At 42.7% G+C, this 25553-nt stretch overlaps 1 protein-coding gene across 1 annotated transcript in view; it reads right to left on the bottom strand.

The window, feature by feature from the left end:
* SLC35F1 (solute carrier family 35 member F1) overlaps window positions 1-25553 on the bottom strand; it is a 428569-nt gene that overhangs the window by 172307 nt on the left and 230709 nt on the right. Inside the window, exon 2 of the mRNA XM_090038537.1 lies at window positions 6742-6917. Within this exon, the coding sequence (XP_089894663.1) occupies window positions 6742-6917 (176 nt within the window). The remainder of the gene's footprint in view (window positions 1-6741; window positions 6918-25553) is intronic.

Raw genomic sequence — 25553 nt, 5'->3', positions numbered from 1 at the left:
CATACTTGGCATTATATTATTACAGGCAGTTTGAAAAAGAGCAACAAATGGTGGGGAAGCCTCCTTAAAGAGAAATGAGACTAATCATGTGATTCTAGTTTTAGGAATTGTCCCTTCATACATTGAAAATAAATGCAGTTAGAATGAGACTGATGCCACAAAGACATGAGTTACTTTACTGTTCACCAAATAGCAGATGTAAAAGTTAATGAGCCAGAACATCTCCTATAAATTCTGTGATTTCCTTCAAAACACCCTTTTTTTTGTAAGTGGAAGTACCCATTCAAGTATCAGGTATGTTAAGAATATATATATTGTTGAAACACTTAGGTCACAGACCAAAACTATAATGGAAATCTATTGAAAATTAATATTCCCATAATACATGGTATAACTTCAACTTTTAACACCCTCAAAAGAGTTACTATTGCTTCTTCCTAAATCTGTTTATATCTTAAATCTATAGCATTACTTAAACTCTAAGAAAAATTTTTTTTTCAGTTGACATATAGTATAACCTCATCACTTAGCAGTCCAGAAGAAAAAATGCATCCAACCACACATATGCACACTCAGACATGAACATTCATACAGTCCACCTGTATCAGCAAATTATTAGGTGGATTTTGCCAGCCTTCTGTATGTTGAGTGTTAAATTGCCCCACTGAAATCAATGGACCAACTGAAATCAATAGTGGAGTACTGTACTGCTTGGTATAAGTAATGGTGAAAGAATGTGGTCTGTTGAGATTATCTGATTTCTATCCTTAGTTCAGAGAAGATACCTACCAACTTCTCATTGCCTAATTATTGTTCAAAACAAAAAAGCTAGTGAACTTTTTTTTTACCATGTCATGTATGTGTGTTATTTTCATTTGCAACATATTTGAGGTGTCTTTTAGAAGTGTTTTTTTTTGGCTACAGGCAGCTGATACCTCTACCACAGGGCTGACTGATGGCAATTAACACCTCTTGGCCCACTGTGGACAATTTCCCACCTATTGCTTTTTAAGGTGCTAAAACTAATCTCTACTAGCTTTCATTGACAGAGGGATCATTAAAGGGTTTTCTCCCCCCTCATTTTGCAACAATACCTAACAAAAATGAATTGCCAAAAAGTGTCTTGACAGGGTTCTGTTAGGTAGATTTCTTTGAAGATTAGGGGATGATTGAGTGGGGATAAAATGTCTATCCATAGACAAAAATAGGCTTTGGCAAAGTGATTACCAAAATAAATAGGCATGATAAAAAATTACCTTAGGAAGAAAGTCTGCAGATTTCATTACTCATATCTATTACATTTTTAGAAAATCAACCACATTATACATAATGCTATTCAGTTGTCTTATGATGCTGCATTAATAACATTCATTTTACAATATCATTTTCCCTATGTGTACACAAATAAATGCAAAATTTGGACCTCAATAGTTCAATGTCGGTACATTAAGAAGTATATGATTAAAAAGGTTGCAGCATGCATGTACAGTGTTTAGGCTTATCCCAAATTAGTAATAAGCTTAAAACCAATTTCTTATGGAGAACAGAAGAATGATTTTCAAATGTTTGTGAAAAATATAACATACAAACACACAGATAAAATGACGTAATAGAGCTAGTTGCAGATTTTCCAGCAGAATGATTTTTGATAGAAAAAATGCATTTTTTTCTGCATGAAAAAATCTTGAATTAGCAAAAAAAATAAATCTTACTAGTGGAAAATTGAACTGAAATATTTAATTGTGGATTGGTCTGATGCAAATTGGATTTTTTTTTCTGTTCAGCTGATCCATGAAACATTAAACATCCTTTTTCTATCAGCCTACTGCACTAAAAGAATTTTATTTCAGGACTTCATTCACTTTGATTCAGCTGCCTTGAGGAGTATCAGTTCTTGTAGGCCAGGGGTCAGCAACTGTTTGGGCTGAAGGGCCACTTAGGGAGTTTTGGAGAGCTGTTGTGGGCCGGGTCAGCACCCTTCCTCTCTCTGCCCTCTAGCCCACAACAGCTCACCAAAACTCCCTCCTGGGGCCCGGCCCCACGCTGTCACCACTCAGTGATCCCAGCTTTCAGCTCTATAGAGACTGGCCTGGGAGCCCAGCAGGCAGAGCGTACTTGGCCAGTTGAATGGGATGGAGCTGCATGAGGGGGTATGGAGCAGAATCTGGAGCAGAATCTGGGAGCAGGACAGGGGGCAAGGCTGGGATTGGGGCTGGGGTCATGGGGCAGTGACAGCCTGGCTTGAGGCAGAGCTGTGATCCACTCCTGGCACACCCCTCCCCGTGGAAACCATGCCCGTTGCAGGGATAAGCAGGCAGAGCAATGGCTCTGCCCCAGGACTTGGCCCGCACTGTCACTGCCCTGAGTTCCCAGCCCCACCTGCCTGTCCAACTCCTGGATGCTGTTCCCCACCCACCCATGGGTGCATCCCATGTACCAGGCTAAGCAAACCTTTCCTGCAAAGGTCCTGGGCTGATCTCCATGGAGATCCTGCCCACATGCGCCATCTGGTGCTCCCGGCAGTGGGTTCAGGGAGGATTGGCCAGGGTGCCTGGGCAGCGGGACCAGGTCTAGCAGCAGCAGCCACACTGGCAGCACCAGCTGGAAGGAGCCACCACTGTCAGGGCTGCTGGGAAGTGGAGTCTGGCCACCATACCACCCCAGCTCTGCTGTGCACCTGGCAGAAACAGCCACATGAACCACAGCCCAGGCTGCCCTCTGTGCCTGGACCAGACAGATCTAAGGACCTGTCCAGGCTAGTTAAAATCCCTTGGTCACCTGGATCCAGCCCACAGCCTGTATACTCCCACCCCTGTCTTAGGCAATGTTCATTTTCTTATTTGAATTATACACTGCTAAATAGATGAGACTGAACCTAAATCCTGTAGTCCAATTTACTGGACTGGGACTTGCAAGGCACTGGCTTCCACCCCAGCATGACTACAATCTTGCAGCATAACCTTTCTGTTCCTCAGTCCCTCATCTGCAAAATACAGATAACTATATTTCCTTTCTTCCAGCCTTGTCTGTTATGTCTGTTTAGACAGTAAATCCCTTAATCCATGGGCAGGTATTACATTTATAACGCTAATATGCCCTTGAAGTGTTACAAAAAGCAAGCATAGAGCCACTCAAGCTGTTTGTAGCACTACAAAGATAGGAAAAGCATTGCAAAATATTGCCTCTTCCAGAGAGGAACTTCTTGGTTTTGAAGCATTGCAGTTTAACACCTTTATAGTTACATGCCTGTAGAGTTACAAGTGAGAGGGAGAGTGTTTGCCTTCCTGATATACCCCCACAGATGAACTGCCAGGGAGCCTTGCTGGAACCTTGCTGCTACTGTGGCCAACACGTCAAGAGTCCCAACTCTTTCCAGGGCTTTTGAAGTGGTGGCAGCAATTCTCGCAGGGATGGCTTTCAAGACCCTGGTGTCTCTCTCTGCGCCTGCCTGGCTTCAGCAATCAACTACAGCTCTGCTGGCTGCAGGGCCCTCACAGTGCTGGTTCTACCATATGTCCTGACAGGATAACATTTTCAAAAGCACCTAAGAGATCTAGGAACTCAAAGCTGGCTAAAAGCCATGTGAAATGGACACCTAAGTGCCACACTGAAATGCAACTTAAAGGATATAACTTGATTTTGTGTGATAATAGACATGGTCTGTGCTTGTACTCTCTACCAAGAACTCTTCAGAAAGATGCTAATATAGGCTGTGTGGATGGAGGCTTGGCTGCTGCTTCCCTCCTATCCAAATTGAAACAGGAAAACTAAGAAAAGTTTTAGCAATCTCTTCTAGGGAAAGTGTCCACATTTCCAAAAGAGATCAACCTTCCTCAGTTCAGGGAAATAGCAACAGATACCATTTTATAACACTCTGCATACATGTTAGATCTTCCCTGTACTGGAACACAACACTGATTTTTTTACACTAATCTTTTGGTAGGAGTGAGATCCCCATATGCTTAGAACATTGGAATATTTCACAGTGTTGCTCCACATGAGCATCATAAGAAATGAAAGCCTTAAGTATTCTCAGAACAATTAAAGAATTAATGTAAAGGAAGGTTCCAAAATATTTGCGGCCACAGATGCATTTGAAACCCCAAAAGCCTGAGTGGACCATTATAGCTCCTAATACATATTTACATTTCTTTCCCCCAGAGAATGTTTCTCTCTCTGTTCTATTAGGTGCTGACCATGGAGTGGGTGAAATTTTTGCTCCTTTGCTTTGTTTCACATTGATGTGCTCTGTAAAGCTGAATAAAACAAATGATTAAAAAATGGGTGGATGAGAAATGCACTTCAGTGCAGTCTCTTCCCACACATAATCTAGGCATGGAATCTCAGTGATGGGAGGGTTAGGTGAAAAAGAAAGGAAAAATGTGGTAGCAGAAAACTAAATCTGCAGAAAATATTAAACAAAGGGATATTTGGGGTGTGGTGTTGAGTGTACATACATGCTTTTCACACTTGAGCCCAAATTATTTATTGACACTCTACTCCTTAATACTAAGGGGATGTATAGTTGCTCTGTCCAAGGAGAGTTTCCTCTCTGTATATACTTGCTCTGGAGAATAAAAATGTGTTGCTGACCTTTTCTGGTAGACTACTAGTCCACTGTATTGGCCAGCAAGTGGGAGTCACAGAATTTGCTTTCTCCTGCATGCCTGGACCCTAAACCTCATTAACTGGAGTAGGATTTTAGGTGGACTTTTATTCCTAAGCATGGGCAAATAAATGGCTTCTTGCAGTTGTTAAAAAAAAAGTGGCACTTTACTTGAAACTTGGTGCGTTCCTGTGCTGAGCCCAGTGCATGCCCAGAACAGGAAGTGCCTTAGTTGACTTTTCTTGCCCAACATCTGTATAGATCAGGCACTTTAGTGGGGCTTTTTGGTGTTTTTATCTAATAGCTGATTGAATCAGCTTTTCCTAAAGGTGCCAAAAAGTCCTACTGAAGCAATCAATCCATACAGATGCTGCAGCGTTGGGTTGAAGTAAAACACTACTTCTTCCAGTAAAGTGCATTGTAACCTAACTTGTATCAGGAGGGATCTGGGACAGAAGTTCAAGACACTGGTCTAACCTAAAGTGATTCAGCCTGCTACTACATCCATCCAGGTCTAACTTCAATTGAATTCTGCCATTTTGAAACCAGTCTATATGCAATGAACTTCTGTCCTGTTACAGGTTTAGAATGATTTCCGATCATTTATACAGGTTTATGTGCAATTTCTGTTACTAGCCATAGTCACATCACAACATCACAAATTAAATCAGGGAGGAAGGAGTACTAAAAATGTTTATATGAAAATATTCAGGAAAAAGGACTACAGATTTTTCCTTTTGATTTATACAACATGTCAATATTTGTGGTTTATTAATCTGTTTCTTCCTAATGAAGATGTACTTTTTCCTTTTATCTGATATGTAATGCTTTTAATGTCCTCTGGAAACAATGATTAGTTAATATAAACAAGATGGGATGACCCAGGACCCGAAGAAGCCGGGAAAACTTACTGAACAGGTGGGAAGAGAGGAACGCCACGGCGGAGGGAGAGCCCGTGTGGCTCGTTAGCCATGTCTATGTACAGCTGCGGCCAGCAGCTGACGATGATGTCAAATGCTGGCCAGGAGATTTAAAAATGGCAGCCACCGCTTCGGAGGCAATGGATGGACTGGAGATCGAGTGGTGGGCCGGGAAAGCGATGGCAAAGGATCCCGGGGACCGGACACGCCGAGCTGGAGCTCAGGAGGGAGGAGCGACCCTGAAAGGAAACCCAATGACGGGGACGACGGCAGATCGTGTCAGAAGCAATGGATCGGGTGAGCGACAGAGGATCGGGATGATCCAGGAGGAGTTTGGAGACCCAGAAGTAAGTTCCGAGACGGTGGGTGCGGGACATGCCGAAGAGGGGCGAAAGACCAAGAATCACTGGGCTGAAGGGAGATCGGGGTGGGATCGCTGCCAAGACCTGTGAACGTCGGGTACAGGAACAGGAGTGGGGCAACTGGAGGGCCACTAAGGAGGATCCCTTCCCCTCTCGGTCCAGGCTAATTAGGATTTGGTGGAGGGATAGCAATAGAGTTAATAGCTACACCGGGTGAAGGGCTTGTGGCATGGGGTCTATAAAGGGGCAGATGAGGCTCTGGTGCAGGCTACTGTGAGGAGGTTGTCCTTAAGGTAGCGGTACAGTGGCATCCCCACAGACTGTGGGATTGAATAAGAAAGCTGTGGTAGTAGCAGGCAGAAGCAGCGGAGCAGGCTAGGGGAAGTCGAGCCCAGAGGTGGCGTGAGGCCAGGGTGTAGGGGTGGCGGAGCCCCGTGTGCAACCGATGGGCCAAGCCCGGGCCACCGAGGGACCCATGAACTAGCCCCGCACCACTAAGGAAACACCAAGTCGTGGCAGGCGAGGGCGGGGTTCGGTGACGCGGGAGAAGAACACCCACGGAGACAAACCAGTCCAGAAGGGGAATAGTCACCAACCCGGGAAAACCGAGATCCCAGGAGGGATACAAGAAGGCCCGTCAGGGACATGGAAATATCACAAAGTATAATATTTCAACAGTGCCTAATTCACTGAGAAGCCTGTTTTACTGAACAAAAACACTAAAACTTCAGCTCTTATGTATTTGAACACTTTTTAAAATGGGAATTTGCTGTTTTGAAAATTTTTATCCTAAATAGCTATTTTCTATGTAACAGCTAATAGAAGCTACCCCACTTCAGAAAGCCACACTTACCTTGTCTGACAGCTAGTGTTGTTGTGTAGACCAAGAATAGGAGGATGTAATTGAGGAAGCTCTGAAAAACAGGAGTGTTGGCATGGAAATCTTCTGACAGATACTTGCTGGTCAGGCCAATACCACAGATAAGGAGGGAGAGAACCTGGCCAAGAGCTACAGACAGCAGGAGCTCCCTAAAAGAAAGAAACAAACAAAAATCAGACCTAAAAATCTCAGCCTTTCTGTTAATGAGGAAATGCTTAGCATTCAACAAGCCTATTTGAAAGTGTGGAAAGTGTGAAAAATCAAATTTGGGGTTTTAACATTCTTTTGGATCCACATTTTATAAAAGTAATACTTGCAGTTTTCCTTCTTTTCTCTGATCTCATTTCCATTTTGTTTTAATTTTTTTTCCTTCTGATATGTAAATTCTCTCTCTAATCTTTTTCATCTAGTTTCCCTTCTCTATTCTCTTTTCAGATTTTTTCTAAAAGATTCTTCTTTCAAATGCTCTTTACTGCAATAACATTTCTTACCTGATCTGTCTACTTACTGCAGTTTACTCCCCCATGAGCATTTCCTCCTCACCTTGACTTTCCTTCCTCCATGTTCCATTTTTTATGCTCTCAAGATATTCCTTCCCTGTTTTCCCCATGGTCTTTGTCATATTAGCCCTTCATATACCTCTAAGTGCAAGACTTAGAGTACTAAATGACTGTGCAGTAACCCGGGTCATTGTGCAGTACCGTCGATGAACAGCTTTTCTGTGACGCTGACTTTGCAGTAGCCCAAGACCTCTGTGCAGTAGTGTTGCATGATGTTGCTGCCATGCAACACTACTGCACAGTAGTCTTTGGCTACTATGCAGTCAATGTTGCATGTAGACATGGCCCCTGTGTTACTAAATCTCTTAAACCACTTTTTTAACAAAGCAGCTTGTAACAGTTTGGGCTAGACTGTCCTACAAATTAACAGGAAGTTTTCTTTAGCTAGGGATGCAGAAATTTAAATCATGCAGCCATCCTGTCCAGAATTATATCACACACTTGGAAAAATCATAGTCCAACCAAACTATTTTTAATTTCCTCCTTACTTGCATATTCTATACGCAAAGTACAAATACTGAAACTACTGAGCAGGGTGGGTCTAGGGAGAATTCCCAACATCTGTTAGCAACATAATTCTCACTTATCCTTCTTACTGGTAATTTTCCTTTTATTTTTTATTTTTATTTTTGCTTTTGATTGGGACCATTGACTATTTTGAACATACTGGACTGGTTGGAATTGCGTAAACCTGGGAAAAAGTGTGGAAAAGATGATATAGCACAGGCATTATAGGGGCAAAACTTTGTGAACCACTGATCTAATGGCTCCATTTCACATTTATATGATTTTCTATTTAGATTATAAGCGTCTCAGCGTGGGGACTATATCTTCAACCTAGCACTGAACATTATGTCAACATTTATCTAACAAATGAATTACACTCACTGTAAGTTAATGCTTTTATTGGGAGAAGAGTAAATTTATTCCACATTTAGATTGCATAGACATGCAAATTATGGGCTATAGAAATGACATTGAAGGGTTACAGATATTTATTCTCTGGCCAGGATTTTCATATCCACCTTCTTTGTTTTCTAATTGCTAGTACTGTCAGCGAATCACATTGTATTCTTCTTCATCAGAAATTAAGTGAATGTTTTGTAGATGTAATTCTTTGATAGCTGCACTTTCTCTGCAGGATAAACAGTAGTTACAACTTAATTCAAAGAATGAAAAGGCATATAAACAACTCCCTACTCTTAAGTAGGAAAGGCCATTTAACATACTGTAGATACATTAATATACTATAGTTACATCTAAGACTGTTCACTATGCCACAAACTCTCTCTCCTAAAATTCAGAAATCCCTGCTAGAATAATTAATGATTTGCTGATTGCACTTTGCAGCATGGAAAATTTTATCAGTTATGCGGCTCACTGGGGCAGATAACTAGGAGCAACAAACGTTGCTGTTGTGAACTGAATTCAAATAGCAAGATGAAGAAATAAGAAGTTTTCTTTGTTCACAAAAATAGGCTGCTCACCTGGCAATGTATTAGTATCAGTATACTAAGGTATTCTCATGAGTTGCCAGTCTACTCACAGGAAGCAGTTACTTTGAAGCAAGGAATAGAAAGGTAGAATCTTGTCTAAGGCCAAAAAACCAGTCCTAAATAGGTTGCAAAAGTTTGATTTCAGCTGAGCTGAATGGGAACAGTGTGCAAATACTTCTTTATGAGCTCTTTCTGAAGTGTGTGCAATTACATGTACATTCATAAATGAAGCCCCTTTCCTCATCCTAGGATCATCCGCCATTTCCTGTCATTTGGCCACTTTAGTCCACCACAGTATAGCATCAGCTCATCCTTTAAACTCGCTCACTCCTGTGTTACAGTTTAGAAAACTAAAACAAAAAGAAGTTTCATGTTGGTTTAGATCTACCCAAAAGAAAATGGGAAGTACTAGACAAGATCAGAAGAGCAGAGGCTACAGTACATTTAATCTGCCCTTAGCAGATACAGTCTCAGCACAGGAGCAGGCAAAATATAGCCTATGGGCCGGATCCAACCCACCAAGCACTTTCATCCAGCCTGTGGTGTTCACCAACAAATTGCACCCTGCCCCGTTCTTCTGCCCACAAGGGTGGGAGCAAGGGCACATGTTCCCCCCCCAACATACCCTATAGCACCTTGCTCCCACCTTCATGGGTGAAAGGGTGCAGCCCAACCAGCATCGGCTTCCAGGTGGGGCTGCTGCTGCTGCAGCCCCTAGAGACCTGCTCTGCGTCACCAGTCTCCCACTTGCTCCAGGCAGCAGGTAGGGAAATGGCATGGGTGCGGCTGCAGCTGGTCAGGATCACGAAGCATGGGGCTGGGGCTGTGAAGCCCACACCCAGGAGGGCGACGGCAGTGTGGAGCTTGGCTGGGCAGTATGTGGGTGTGAAGGTAGGTGGGGAGGTTGGGGGGACCCCTGCACACTCCCCGCATGGCATGTAGCCCCAGCAGGCAATGGCAGCAGCAGGTGGGGCACTTAAGGTGTAGGCGCCCGGTGGGATGTGGCTCTGGCCAGCGCTGCACATCTCAGTGAGGGGCACAGCCTCCCCTGGGTCGTCCGTCTTGCTGGTGCTCTCTGCCACTCATGCACAGCCCCTGCACTTGCCGGGCATGGAAGGGAAGCCCCAGGCAGTGGAGCCAGCTTTCTTCCCCGCCAGGGCTGTGCGGCAGGGGAGAGAAGCCTCTGGCACCTTTCCCTGAGAGGCAGGGAAGGTAACCAGCTCCTATGCCTGGGGCTTCCCTCCCACACCTGGGGCATGCCAGGGCTGAGCATGAGTGGCAGGGAGCACCAGTGATACAGATGGCCCAGGGGAGGCTGCACTCCTTGCTGTGCAGTGCTGGCTGGAGCTGCATCCCCCTGGATGCTTGCACCCTGAGCACCATGTTTGCTCCTGCTGTGCCATGGGGAGAGTGTGTGGGAGTGGTTCCCACCCTCCCTCATACCCCACAAACCCACACCCTGTCCCCACAAAACCTCACATATACCTAATCTTCCAACATACCCTATGCCCTCCCCCACACAACCCCCCACACCATACCATACACCCCCCCCACACCCCACCATACACACACACAGGCACTATTCACCCCCCCCCAATATACAAGACTAAGAATTTATTTTGAGTTGTTATGCAATTACCCCTATATACACAATGCAAACGCAAATCATGACAAAAATATTTTTTGTAATAAAATTAAAATACATTATAGTAGCTGTTTGACTTTTAGTGTATGATTTGGTTTCTTTCTGATTCTAAGATAGCAAACCCCCATGCAGAAAGGAGTATTTCCAGGGGGCAAGAGGAAGGACTTCAAGTGGCAAAGGTCGGGGGTTAGGGGTGGGACTTCGGGTCCCAAGATGGTGACAAGGGGGCAGGATAAAGGGCAGGGCTATCCGTCTGGCCCTCAACAGCTCACCAAAGCTCATTAAGCAGCCCTCCACCTGAAATAATTGCCCACCCCTGCCTTAGCACAATCCAATCTCTACCAGGCAGGGTCTCAATATTCTATAAATACGGAGCCTGATTTTGATCTCACATCAGTCACAAGGTATCAGGAAAGCTGCATCAACACAAAACTTCTGGGAAAGGAAAAGGCCCATGATTAACTCTTTTGTGCTGATTCTTAATCTGGTGTTAGGGTGAAGTAACAAATTTCACTTAGACGTTACTGAATCTCTGGAATGTTATGTGGTGTTTAAATTTGAATGTTATGTCTGTAGTTGCATTCTGGGCTTAATACCTTTTCTTGCTTGGACAGCTCTGAATTGCCACTAGAAGGCTGGGCAAGCTGTGTGGTGTAGCTAGAAGCCAGAACACTTGGGCTCTACCTCTGCTTTTGTGGGCAAGGGGGAGGGGGAGGGCTGGGAGATGTGCATCCTGGGATGATGAAGGACCAGCAAATTGCTGGTTTTATGTCCATGGAGCAGACTGAAGTTACCCCAACACAGCCCAAATTTAACCCTTGCCTTAAGTGGTATAACTTTGAGACACTCAGGGGGCATTTAGCATGAATTAATTAAATTAATTTGCAAGTGCTTGTGTTTTAAATGCCCTTAGTATGGTCTAAGTGTAACATGTAATTTCACCCTTATCCATTCTTTGCTACTGCTTGACATGCTTGTGTTCATATTTGGGCATATGAACATAAGAGACTTCCAAAGGGAGAAAAATCCAATACCAAAACACTTTAAGTCTAGCTTCTTCACAGTTACCACATATACACATTCATAGGATATAAAGCAGTTAGATACATTTCCTTGGGTTTTCATCCAATTCAAAGTTTCAAATGGGTTTTCATAAATTCAGAGTTGAACTGCACTCCCGTCCATGCAGATGACCAGTCTATTTCTCCCTTATGCAACAGTGAAATATCTTTTATAACACTTCTTCAAAGCAGCATTACATTTGAAATGGCCATTCTTTGATAACTGACCCACACTGGCAGAAAACTCTTCTGTTTTTCATTTGTTCCTTTTCCATTGCTAGGTCCTTACAGCAAAAGTTAAAGCACAGCTTAGAACAGGGATAGGCAATCACTTCTCCAGGTAAAGTTTAGAGCAGAAATCTTCAGTTAACGTAGATTAAAGAACCTCTATCTGTTTTTATAACAATTACATAAGTGATCAAGACAGCAAAGAATAAAATGTTCAAAGAAGTGTAGAGCCTCCATATATGAATGCCGTTAATAATTAACTGCACTGGCACATGTACCATATTTATGATATTAATGAACTATTCCCACAGTTTTCATTCTCATTGATTATAGTGGGTGATGTCCTGTGTAATTGTAAAGGCTAGTAAGGTTTAATTTCGAGCCCTCTACTGTTTCAGACAGAGGGGAAAGAACAAATCTTTAGAACCACAGAATGGTAAGTATTTGATATCAGCGGATACATGAATTGTCAAAGCCTAGGTTTCCACTTATAACCTTCTTTAAAATGAGAATACTTTCTCTAGTATTTGTGTACAACTGAACGAGTGAAATTAATCTCTGTAACAATAGTCAGCACAAAGCCTGTCCACCACTAAGTCCATACTGAATCCTTATCTTGAAATCATAAGCACGATTTCAATGATAGATAGGCTTCAAGCTGGCCCTCTGTGCATAGGGTCAGTTTGATAATTGCAAAGCACTTGCATTTCCCACTGACATCCGAGAGCGTTGCAAGAACATCTTACAGGTTCTAGCCCAGGGGTCGGCAACATTTTGGGGCAGAGTCCCAAAAACACCTGCAAACTTGATTTGTAAAATGTTGGCGTGTTAAGGGGAGACAGCGGAGGAGCCACAGTGGGCCCAATCCTTGTTGTGGCAGCACAGCCCCATTCCCTTTTTCGAGGCATGTCTGTACCCGCTGCCAGCAACAAGCTAAGCCTGGGCTCTGTGTACCCTGGTGGAACTGCCTGCAGCCTGTCTCAGCTGGCTTGGGCTTTGGCCAGGCCCCTGCAGTTACAGCAGGTAGCAGGGAAGCTGCAAGCAGCTACACCAGGGTCTGTGGAGCCCCAACCTGGCTCGTTGCCAGCAGCGGGTGCATGCACACCTTGAGGTGGACAGCGGGGAAGGGCCCAGAGCTGCACTGCCACAGTAAAAATTGGGGCCCTCACAGCTCCCCCACCATCCACCTCAAAGTGCATGTGCCAAGCAAAATGTCTCACAGTTAGATAGCATTATGAACTGTAAACACCTTGGTTGCAACGCAGACCTGAAAACCTTTAGGTCTTGAATTAGGAGCTAAAGTTAAAATTAAAAAAACAAAACCTATAGATAATGTCTATTTTAATAAAATATTAACCAAGAGGTTTTAGTTTCTTATATGTTTTCTAATATAGATTGCCTAAACTAAAAATGTCTTTTATCAGATTGCTTGCGTTCTATTCTGAAGACCCAAAACCCAAGTTTCTTATTCACCCCATCTGGAGTTGGGGTCCTGACACATAGGATGTCTGAGCTGTTTTTATGCTTTCTTATCACTACTCTTGCCTAGGGTGGCCATCACAGAGGACATTCTGGTTTTCTTCTACTCTGTCCTCTATTGATATGAAACCAGATGCCTTTATGTCCTCTATTTTTCTCCTGAAGAACAATAGAGGACATAAAGGCACCCAGCTTTGTATCAATAGAGGACAGAGGACAACTGGATTGTCCTCTATGATGGCCACCTTACTCTTGCCTCCACCTTCCCCAGGCCATCACCTTTTCCTTCCCATCAACAAATCTTGAGAGGAGAATGGGATCTAATAAACCATGCATTCTTTCATCATATCAATAAGACCTATATTTGATGACAAGGGACCAATGAAATTGAGTGCTCAATAGATGCTGCCTATGAAAGAGAGAACAGAATCATACTCACTGGATGCATCTACACATGTGCTTTATTGTAGAACTGACCAACTCCACAGTAACGCATCGCCATCCGCACATGCCCATATTAGCACACAGTAAATTAATTAACTCGGCTGTACGACAAGTACTATCTTACAGAGGAGTAGTTAAATGTGCCAAAATGCCCATGAGTGTGGCTGGCTGGGGCATGAGAATGCTACAGTGTGGAGGCTGCCTGCCAGCTAACCCCACACTGTAGCACCCTCATGCCTTCGCCAGACCCTCTGCAGCATGTTGAGCTGGGGGAGCAGCCCTGGGCTGGCAGGCTGACCCCTCCAGGCTCCCTGCCAGCTGGAGCTGCTCTGCCCCAGCTCAACGCGCAGCAGTCCTGGGCACACACGTAAACACTGCACTCAGGAGCAGCTGACTCGGGCATGAAATGTGCTGGAGTCTATTCAGCTGTGCTAACTGCATGTTAAGATATGCCCAGTAAGTCGGAGGATTCTTTGGAGTAGGCAGGGCATTGCCTTACAGATTTCTTGGCTCTTGTATGTGTATTCTTGTTCAGTAATTCTTGTAAATGAGCTTCCTCTCATGTACTTGTTCACCCTCCTCCCCACATAAAAAGTACCAATCTACAGTACTACAGCAACTGTAAAAGGTTTAAGTCTATTTCTTATAAATGCAGATCTTACCACTGTCTTACATGTCAGATGAATGCATTGCCCTGAACCTGGAGAATCTATTGCAGTGCTTGCAAGTCCAAACATGGCATGTTTTATTTATTTTTTAACAAAGAACATGTTGCAAAAACAGGAAAGAAAAGTACAGCGTGAAATCCTTAGGGTTCTTATTTCGACTGAGGTCAGTGTGATCTATAATAGGCAGGATCTAACTTAAATTTGTCCAGAGTCAGCTTTACCCTACAGCTCAGTTGTTCAGAGAAAAAGGCAGGTTATTCCTGAAATCCATAACACTTTCAGTGTTAAAATGCATGTTTGTCTTCCAATCGAGGGATGACTGTAGATAAGTCTATCCCAAGAGAAGAGCACAATCACTGCCAAAGCTTGAGAGAACCCTGTTTTTTAATTGTTTTGTAGAGGTCAATTTGGTTCTTGGTAGCTTAGAATAGGGCTTTTCAACTTTAATGTGGACACTTCAGAAAGAATAATCATAAATACAAATACAAAATGGTCGACACCAGACTGTATGGCAGCATTATGGAGAAGGATCTGGCAGTCTTTATAGATCATAGACTCAATATGAGTGTGATGCAGCTGCACAAAAGTGAATGTGGTTCTGAAATGCATCAATGGGAGTATTAGGTGCAAAACAGGAGGTGATAATGTTTCTCTACTCAGTGCTGGTTAGACCTCATTTAGAGTACTGTGTGCAGTTTTGTGCTTCACATTTTAAAAAGGACATCAAGAATTTACAGTATTAATGTAGAAGCCAGGCCCAATGACAGATTCCATATGAAAACACCATTTTGATTGGGATAATGAATAATATTTTCATTTGCTTTTCAACAGCTTCAGAAAATTCTTTATAAACACTAGTTAATGAATGCTCTGAACTAGGTAAGTGTTATTGCGTTAATTTCAGAGGGATAGAAATGTTAAATAAACTACTTCTCAACAAAGAGCTTGCCAGGAATAGAATTGAGGAGCCCTGACTCCAAATTGTATGGTTTAAAACCTATTACTAACTCAGGCTAGAACTCCATAGTAAAGATGTGAGCAGCTAAACCAGGCTCAGTTTTATGAAAAATATGTAAGGCCTTTAGGCTCAAGGCGATCTATAACTGGGTAGAACTTGAACACTGTAGTTTTACAACCAAATAAGAAAGCACACATTCAGATGACTTCTATGTGGCCGATAACATTGGCTTGTACTCTATTGTATACAAATGAGGTAAAGCTGTTAGTTCCTGCAGGAAGTTAGTATGTAAAATGACTGATGGCTATTTCCTTTTGGAGAAAATGAAATGCTCTGTCAATTCCATTATTTCATCTCACTTTCAGAGACTGTTGTGCCTGACATTATACGTACTGTACAGTCAAGTGGTAAAACTGGATTCCACCAAATGATGAATACTACTGGAGAACATAAGAAATAGTTTCTTGCCAGTAAAGATTATTGGCAACCAATTTTGTAAAAGCAATACAACATACAGCAACAGGCTGTGGTAATTCCCATCACCAAAGAAAATGCTCACCAGTGCCCTTATAAGTAAAACATCCCTTGTGACTACTCTCTTGCCATAATTACATAATGCAGTCATGCAGTTTAAGTTCACAGGGAACCATGCTCATGGGTTTATTCCTACAGATAGTCTGCGGCAGCTGACAATGAAGGAGATAAGCAGTATCAGTTATTGCTATACTCTTATTAGCTAAACCAATCCCAGTTTAGGATTCAGATGGAAATCAAACAAATGAGATTCCTTCCTTCAGCTCTAAAGGCTCACACGAGTTAGTATAGTGTGGTCAGGGTTACCAACCACAGTCCTGGAAAACAACACTGTGGATGTGTCTACATGTCGCTGTACAGAAATGCTGCTATGGCGCCGTGCTTTAGTACTTCCTTTTGGGAGTACTAAAGCAGGGCACAGTACAGGCAGTTACCCTGCCATGTGCGTGGCACATGGTTAGATTTCTCCGCTACGTCTCTGCAGCGACACACTATACTGGGGGAGTGTGCCACTAGGGCGATGTAGCTGCTGATCGCCTGCAAAGATGTGGGTTTTCTGGAAAATTTTAAATCTGGAAAAATTTCCAACGCCCTAAATAGAGCGTGATCTGATTTAGCAAGTTTATTCATATTTAGTAAACAAGACCAAAAAACCACTCCCATGTTAATTTTATGTCCCAAGAGCCAGAAGTATTTGAACTGAAATATTTGATTAGACAAAAAATTAAATACAGCACACTTAATGTGGTTTAAAAGTTATATTCAAACAAATTCAAAGCTTTATGTGGAAAGAAATTATTTTTATTGGAATACTTGTACAAATGTAAAGACAATACACAATAGCATGTACTTCCCTTACATTGTTTATTTGAATTTAAGGGAAAAAACGAAGGCACTGAAAACTTTTGACATACTAATTTTAGCTCACCCAAAGAATTGGGCATGATATGCTGTACTTTGGTTTTGATTTGACTTGCACAGCCAATTAGGTGAATTCATCACTTGATTTTTGGTTTGGATTATTATGCAAGTATATTTGCCCTCCCCTTTACAAATCAATAAAATATATATGTACTCTCTCATATGCTTCCTAGGGATAATTACTTGAAAAACATTAATTACAACTTTGAAACTGCCAAGCTTGTCTAACATTCTATTGGCATCCATTATTGTTACTAATAAATTTTATGAAACAATGACATTTTAGAAATGGAAAATTTTCCCCGGAAAAATAAAGCACCGGAACATTTTCTGCCCCACATCTCTGACCACATGTTGACCCACATGAGTGCTACACTGCCATAGTGTGTTGCTACATCACCGTAGAGTGATGTGTAGTCACACCCTGTATCTCTAGAAAAAGAAACAGCACAATGACTTTGTGATGACATGCACAATTCCAGATCTAAGTTAAATTTATTCTAAAGGGATTCTTTCTTCCTAGCCTTAAGAACCATCTCGAACATCCCCTGTACTTCCCCAGACACAAGTGAGTTGGATGTTTTGACCCCACAACTGCCACGCTCTCACAAACTAAAAGGAACGGATGATATTACTTCCTTAGAAATGGAAAATACTGATAAAAGTGCAAATAGGTGTGCACACACTGCAAGAAGGAAAAATCACATGAAGAACCAGGAGGCCCCAAAAAGAAAATTTACTTTTGATCATGTAGCTGTATTCCACCACAGTGAAGGTAATTTCGAGCAGGGCTGATCCCTGACCATAATCTTTGTTGGTGCAACATTGTGTAAAGTTAACTGCATAAATAATTCTAAGCATGTGCACCACTAACTACTTGGCATATACAGGCCACCAGACAAAGGGGTCAGTGGTTAGATTTGTATCTTTAATAAAAGAACAGGTTCAAAAAGTGGCAGGTACAATTTTTTGCAGGTACAAACTTGTACCTCATAAAGATGTGCCTGACTTCTGGAAAACTAGAGGTAGTCAATAAAGATTGAGTGAGCTTCTTTCCTTGTTTCTTTCTTTCTTTTTTACATCAAAACAAACCATATGCAGTGCCTCTTGTTATTACTGTAGAAGACTGCACTCAAGATTAGGACTATGTTGTGCTAGGCATTGTTAAAATAGAGTAAGAGAGGGTTCTTTCCCTGAAGAATTTGCAGTTTAAAATAGACAAGAAAAACTAAACAGACGAAGGAATATAAAGTTGAAGATGAGTGAATAATATGATGGCTTGTAAAACTCCATGCAATGTATTAATTTAATCAGTGTTTGCTGGCTTTTGCAAAAATCTTTTGTCTGGCTAATGGAAAATGTTGGGTTTTTTTTTTAATATTGATGACAACTATTATATTTGTGCAGGAAACTAGAGGTGATGTTTATTTATTACAAATCTATATGCAATGGGGCCAAACTTTCTCCTATGATGTGAGCCATATTCAACTCCACTGACTCCAAACTTTTTTCCAGAGTTCTGTCACCACCCACATGCTAAAAAATAGCTTGTGGGGGGGGCTCCTTAAATTAGGCCCTGAAAGTTTGCCCCTAAACTGAATCAATGCACACTGAAAAAGATAAGAGGCATGCACATTACCATTTCACTGAAGTCTAATCTATGGAGGGTCCCATGATGGTAATAAGCAGCTACATTCTTTCCCAAATTACCCACCACTTCAAAGCAGAGTGTTAGTACGCCTATAGCAGGTTCTGACCTAGCCCCTTCAGCATCTTACTTCCAAGTCTTTCTTCACTGTTCCCTACTTATGGCTTGACATTGCAGCCATTTCATTTCTGTAGCCCCTCACAAGGGAGTAATCCTCAAAGTTATTGCTTCATGAATGCTGGGTGGAATGCAAGGACAGCCTAAAAGCCTTAAAGAGTTTCAAGTGTGTCTTTGGTTAAAATGTTCAGAAGTCTAGATGCATAAAGTGCGTTCAAATGATCTGAATTTCAGAGGCATCTCATTCCTCAGGTTTGTAACCTGGGAGAATCTCAGCATCTTAACGGATTCTGTACTGATCAGCTGCTAGTATAAACCCATGACAACCTGTCTGCACTGGACAACAATCTTAGGTTTTTTCCTTTGAGATGTAATTTTCACCAGTGAACTCATGCCTTCTCCGCTTCAAGGCTAGATGGATGCATTGTGAAGCACAGCTGCAGATCAAAAACTTCCGCTAATATAGAACATGCATGCCTGCTTTGCTCAGGGGTGTTTGACTCGTGCTTTGATTTGGGGTGTTTTTCTCAGGGAGCACATCATACCTGGACCCTCTGAATGAAACCTACCAATGAAACTTTAAATGGTTTAGGTCCCTGCTACCTTAGACACTTAAGTCAAGATTTTAAAATGACGATTAGTCATTTTGGGTGCTATGGTTTAAGGGTACTGCATTTCAGATACTTTACAACAGCCAGGTTTTCACAGAGTAGGTTACTAGCCATTTCTAATAATTAGGTGCCATTCAAGGTAGCTCAGGTTGGGTGTCCAAATTGATTAGCTGCTTTTGAAAAATCACAGCTCTCTTCTCTCCTTCTGTCACACTCTGCCTGATGAGCCTCCAAAAATGCAGTCCACCATCTTATTCTGTTCCTAAAGAAAGAGAACACCGCAACATTTTCTTTTCCAATGAAAATAAAGTTCAGAGGCTCCAATATTACGTGCTTGCACTACATGCATGATAGCTTGGGCAAATTCCTTGCTCGCAACACGCAGTAAAGCCAGCTATGACATGGCAGAAACTTTTCAAAAGAAGATAGTAAGTGTGTTCCAGGCTTAGGCTTTTGTGTTTAAACTCCTATTTTATATAATTAAAAAAGATAAAATTATATTGTGGACAGGAACAAAAATGAGAGATAATTCATCTATTGCTGAAAGATAAGTTCTGCTTTCTCTATAAGTAAAGCCCTTCAGTTTTAGATACAAGTTAAGAATGAGGTGGTTCTGGTTTGCTGCTTTCCCCTTAGGCTCCAAAATAAATCTCGCTTTCTCTCCCTGCCTTTCAATGAAATGAGACAATATGACTACTTCTGACAGCACTGTAAATTTATTACAGGCTTGACACATGTTGATGGAATGGACTAGCTTTAAAAAAAATATGGGTACTGATCTTATTGTGCAGTTTTTAATGGAGTTTAACATTGTGATGTGTCTAAAAGGGGTTATTTTTAGTAGAAATAAAAGGGCGAAGGTGATAGGGGGAGCTGTCAAGTGGAAAATTTCGGGAGAGCTGGTGCAGAGCATGGTAAAGTGCTATGATGCTAAATAACCAGAGTTTCTGATGACCCAAGAGGTAAGAGTGATGACTCACTTAAGGTAAAATGAAACCTGTGAAAATATAAATGTAGAAAGTCATCTAATAGGTGATAAATCAACCCTGACATTTGATACAGTATTTCTCTGTCTACATTCACTAATATGTAGGTCGCTTTCACTGCAATCCCTCCACCATATTAACATCTACATTTTGGATGCAGAACCAAAACATCTCGAGTGAAAATGCTGCTAGTCTTGTAACAAATAGTAAGATTTGAGGGGAAGTGTATGATGACCTCCCCTTACGTAAAATATTGGTGTGACACAAAGAAGACTCATGTGCTTTCAATAGGCAGTAAAAGATTTTCCTTGCCACGTGGATGAAACTTTACACCAACAATTCCCTTTGGTGCATGCTGAGAGCAGGAGGGGGCCAGAGCACAGTGCATTCTTACAAGCCTGGACCAGCAGAATGGAGCATGAAGAAGATGTTCCTGCTGTTGTAAATGAGAATATCCCCTTGGCTGTACAAATTAATGCTGGAAGCTGAATAAGCACGATACTATTCTCTTGAGCAGAGAGGCCTAACACCACCTTTGCTCCCTTATCTGTTTTGTATGCCAACACACACATAGACACCTCCAATGCACCCGAGTATGGAGTTCACAGGCATACCACTTCCACCTTTTAAACAAAAAATTAGCTATCCAAAATTGGGGTCTTAAGTGACAAAACATTTCTGCATCAGAGTGGTGGCATGGGGACATTGAAATGGATGCTGGGAGCTGTGCTTGGCTCCCAGCTGCATGGAGCATGGACAGAGGCCACTCACTCTCCTCCTGAAGCTTCACAGCTAAATGTTTAACCCTTTCACAGCCACTGCTGTATTGGCAGCTTTTTGGGGGGCAGCATTCAGCTGTATGCATGCTATGGCAGGCAAGATTCTACAAAACCCTTTGTTTTCTTCATTTTGCCTTCCCAAAGCAAGGTTTGTGTCTTCTTTGTGGGTGTGTGGCACGAGAATAAATACAGTATTGGAATGGCCTTTTCATGCTAGTATTTAGGTTCTTCCAAAGTCCAGGGACAGACAGGCTTCTACCCAAAGAGTTTACAACCAGCAATCCTTCCTTTGTGGTGTCCGTGTATATGGATCAACAAGGTTGGACTAGACAACCTCTGAAGTCCCTTTCAACTCTGTGATTCACATTTCAATAAATTAGAGAAACATAAAACAATTATCTTGACTTCTACTACAAAGTAAAACCATCTTTAAACAGTAGAGCATAGGGCACTCACAGAGTACTGCGTTGGCAACCCTGTGTATGAAATTGTGGGTACAGGGCTCTGTAATGCCATGTGGGGCTGCTCCCCACTGCACAGCATTTAAAAGCTGGCATCTGCAGCCCCATGTGGGGGGCTGCAGGTATAGAACTTTTAAGTCCTGTGGCGGGGGAACATTTCTCCATATGGCACATAACAGCTAGCACTCACAGCTCCCCAATTGTTCCCCAAACCAGGCAGTCCCGTGAGAACAGCATTATCCCCTGCTCCCCTCCATCCCTGCTCAGGGGAGGGATGGAGTGGGACTGGGGTTCTGAAGGGGAGAGCAACAAGGGTGATGTCATGGTGGGGGTCTGCAATAGACCACCAGACCAGGAGGCAGTGGTGGATGAGGCTTTCTTCCAACAGCTAGTGGAAGTTTCCTGATCACAAGCCCTGTCTACATTCACTACATTCACTCAATCACCCTGACATCTGCTGGGAGGGCAATACAGCATCACACAGACAATTCAGGAAGTTTTTGGAGAGTATTGGGGACAACTTCCTGGTCAAGTGCTGGAGCGGCAAAGTAGGGGCTGTGCTCTTCTTGACCTGCTCCTCACAAACAGGGAACAATTGAGATGTAGTAGTAGTAGTATATGGCAATTTAGGCAGTAGTGTCCATGAGATGACTGAGTTCAGGATCCAGAGGAAAGGAAGGAGAAAGAGTGGCAGAGTAAGGACCCTGGACTTCAGAAAAGCAGACTTTGACTCACTCAGGTAACTCATGGGCAGGATCCCCTGGGAAACCATGTGAGGGGGAGAGGAGTCCAGGAGAACTGGCTGTACTTCAAAGAAGACTTAGTGAAAGTACATGAACAAACCATCCTGATGCACAGGAAGAATAGCAAGTATGAAAGAAAACCAGCTTGGCTGAGCAAGGAACTTTTCAGTAAACTAAAACACAAAAAAGAAGCTTATAAGAATTGAAAAATTGGACAAATAACTAGGGAGGATTATAAGAGCATGCTCAGGCATGCAGGGATGAAGTTCCAAAGCACAACTGGAGTTGCAGCTAGCAAGGGATGTGAAGGGGAACAAGAATGGTTTCTACAAGTATGTCAGTAATCAGAGGAAGATCATGGAAAGTGTGGGTTCCTTGCTGAATGGGGGAGGCAACCTTGTGACAGAGGATGCAGAAAAGGCTGAAGTGCTCAATGCCTTTTTCATCTCAGTCTTTGCAGGCAAGTCAGCTCCCAGACTACTGTGCTGGGCAGCAAAGTTGGGGAGGAGATGAGCAGCCAACAGTGACAAAAGAACAGGTTAGGGACTATTTAGAAAAGCTGGGCATATACAAGTCCATGAGACTGGATGGGATGCACACAAGGGTGCTGACGGAGTTGGCTGATACAACTGCAGAGCCACTGCCCATCATCTTTGAAAACTCATGGCAATTAGGAGAGGTCCTGGATGACTGGAAAAGAGCAAACATAGTGCCCATATTTGAGAAAGGGAAAAAGGAGGATCCAGCAAACTACAGATCAGTCAGGCTCACCTCAGTTGCTGGATAGGTCATGGAGCAGGTCCTCAAGGAACCTATTCTATGCACTTGGAGCTGAAGGTGATTAGGAACAGTCAGCACAGATTAACCAGGGCAAGTCATGTCTGACTAACCTGCCTTCTATGATAAGGTGACTGACTCTGTGGGTGTGAGGAGACCAGTGGATGTGATATCTCTTGACTTTAGCAAGGCTTTTGATATGATCTCCCGCATCATTCTTGCAGGCAAGCTAAGGAAGTATGGGCTGGATGAATAAACTTGAACGTGGATAGAAAACTGGCTGGATCATTGGGCTCAGATGGTAGCAGTCAATGGCTTGATCTCTAGTTGGCGGCCAGTATCAAGTGGAGTTCCCCAGAGGTTAGTCCTGGGGCTTGTTTTGTTCAATGTCTTCATCAACAACCTGGAAGATGGCATAGAGCGCACCCTCAACAAGTCTGCAAGTGACACCAAGCTGGGGGGTGTAGTAGATACTCTGGAGGGTGGGGCTAGGATTCAGAGTGACCTAGACAAATTGGAGGATTGGGCCAAAAGAAATCTCATGAGGTTCAAAGACAAGTGCAAAGTCCTGCACTTAGGATGAAACAATCCCATACACCAGTGCAGGCTGGGGGAGGACTGGCTGGGCAACAGCTCTGCAGAAAAGGACCTGGGGGTTACCCAGTGCTCTCATTGCAAAGATGGCAAATGGCATACTGGGCTGCATTGGTAGGTGTGTTGCTAGAAGGTCAAGGGAAGTGATTATTCTCCTCTTTTCAACACTGGTAAGGCCACATCTGGAGTACTGTGTCTAGTTTTGACCCAACTTCCCTCTGCCCCTCACTACAGAAAGGATGTGGACAAACTGGAAAGAGTCCAGCAGAGGGTAAAAAAAATGGTTAGGGGCACAGGGCACATGACTTATGAGGAGAGCTGAGGGAACTGGACTTACTTAGTTTAGAGAAGAGACGACTGAGGGGATTTAATAGCAGCCTTCAACTATGTGAAGAGTGGTTCAAAAGAGGATGGAGCAAGACTGTTCTCAGTGGTGGCAGATGACAGAACAAGGAGCAACCATCTCAAGTTGCAGAAGGGAAGTTTAGGTTAGATATTAGGATGAGTTTTCTCACTAGGAGGGTAGTAAAACACTGGAACAAGTTACCCAGAGAGGTGGTGGAATTTCCATCCTTGGAGGTTTTTAAGACCTGGCTAGACAAAGCGTTAACTGGGATGATCTAGTTGGCTTTGAGCAGGGGTTTGGACTAGATGACCTCCTGAGATTCTTTCCAACCCTCACTTTCTATGATTGTATGAACATCAGGGCAAAGCCACTACCCTTTCCTCACACTGGGAACGCCGGTTTTGGGAGTAGGTGACAGCAAGTTCCCCACCCTGTTCCTGACTCCCAGGTTGTAAGAGCTGCCCCTAGTGGCCAGCTGGGTGGTGGAGGCAGCATTTAAAGCCTAAGAGCTGGTCAGCAGGACTTGTCAACTGCACAACCAAAGAATTGTGGAGGGGGCCTAGGCTTTACCAGCCTCAGGACTGACAGGGGGAGGGGTTTGTCCTGTGACTTGGATGGAGTAACTGAGTGCAGCTGTGTCACAGATGTCTCTCTGGAAAGGAAACAGGGTGTGGAGTGATACAGGCTGGGATGCCAGAGGTGTCTCTATCAACAGGGTAAGTTTACAAACATTCTTTAAACCAGTCTAACTCCTGTCACACTAGACATAAACCCCTTCAGAGGAAGTTTAACTTTCCACTGCACCATCAATTTTAGACCAGATGGAAGCATTATGAGTACTTGTACACCGGGTGTTTCTACCAGACTAAAAATGATTCTATCAATGGAAATGTAATGCTTGTATGCATCCATAATCTCTGTGATTGAGAAAACAGAAGGCCCATTACTCCAGCAACGGTGAGGCAGGGGGTCAGCTGGATAGAGAGAAGGATGAGAGAAGGAAAATGGGCAGATGACTGAGAACTGGAAAAGAAAGGAAATGGGGCAGAAATCTCAAAGAAGATATGTCTTTTTAAATATATGACATCTCTATTTGCATTTGTATGGTTTGTTTATCTTTTAAACTTTTCAGGATAGGGATTTCCCCTTCCTATGTTCTTGGACAGTGCCTACCACAGTTTGGGTGAATTGATCATTTTTAATTACATTATGAATAAGGGATAATACTCAATAACATTTACTGTTAGTGACTTTAACTGCCTCCCCTGCCCCACACTGGAACTTAGTGTTATTCCATAGGAAGAATACCACAGAGCCAGAAATTCCCTATGGGGGGACAAAAGGTTCTAATAATAGCTTAAAAAAAAAAAAAAAAGGACTTTTAGGCTCAACTCAAAATTTTCTTGCCTTTCTGAGTTTCTCAAACTATTAAATGTGATCTGAATATAATGTTGTTAATTTAATTTCCTATTGATTTCTCCTTTCCTAGGGTGAAAGAGACAAGAAAATACAGGGAAAAAAGTTTCTCTGAGGAGTGAGAGGGAATTGAACAAAAGTAACACACTCATTGTCTCACAGAATATACTGAAATAAACTATATTTCTATGCACTGGTGTATACTTTCTTGTTCATTCTTTACTACATTATATTAGTTCATTTATGCATTAAATGGATTATCTTGGAAAAAATAGAGGACTATAAAACAATGTAATTATTTTTTAAATCTATA

Source organism: Crocodylus siamensis, chromosome 1, assembly GCF_052110815.1.
Source record: "Crocodylus siamensis isolate JL-2025a chromosome 1, ASM5211081v1, whole genome shotgun sequence".
In the NCBI taxonomy this organism is placed as follows: domain Eukaryota; kingdom Metazoa; phylum Chordata; order Crocodylia; family Crocodylidae; genus Crocodylus; species Crocodylus siamensis.
The sequence above is the reverse complement of the archived record's forward strand: the minus strand, read 5'-3'. Positions and strand labels throughout refer to the sequence as shown.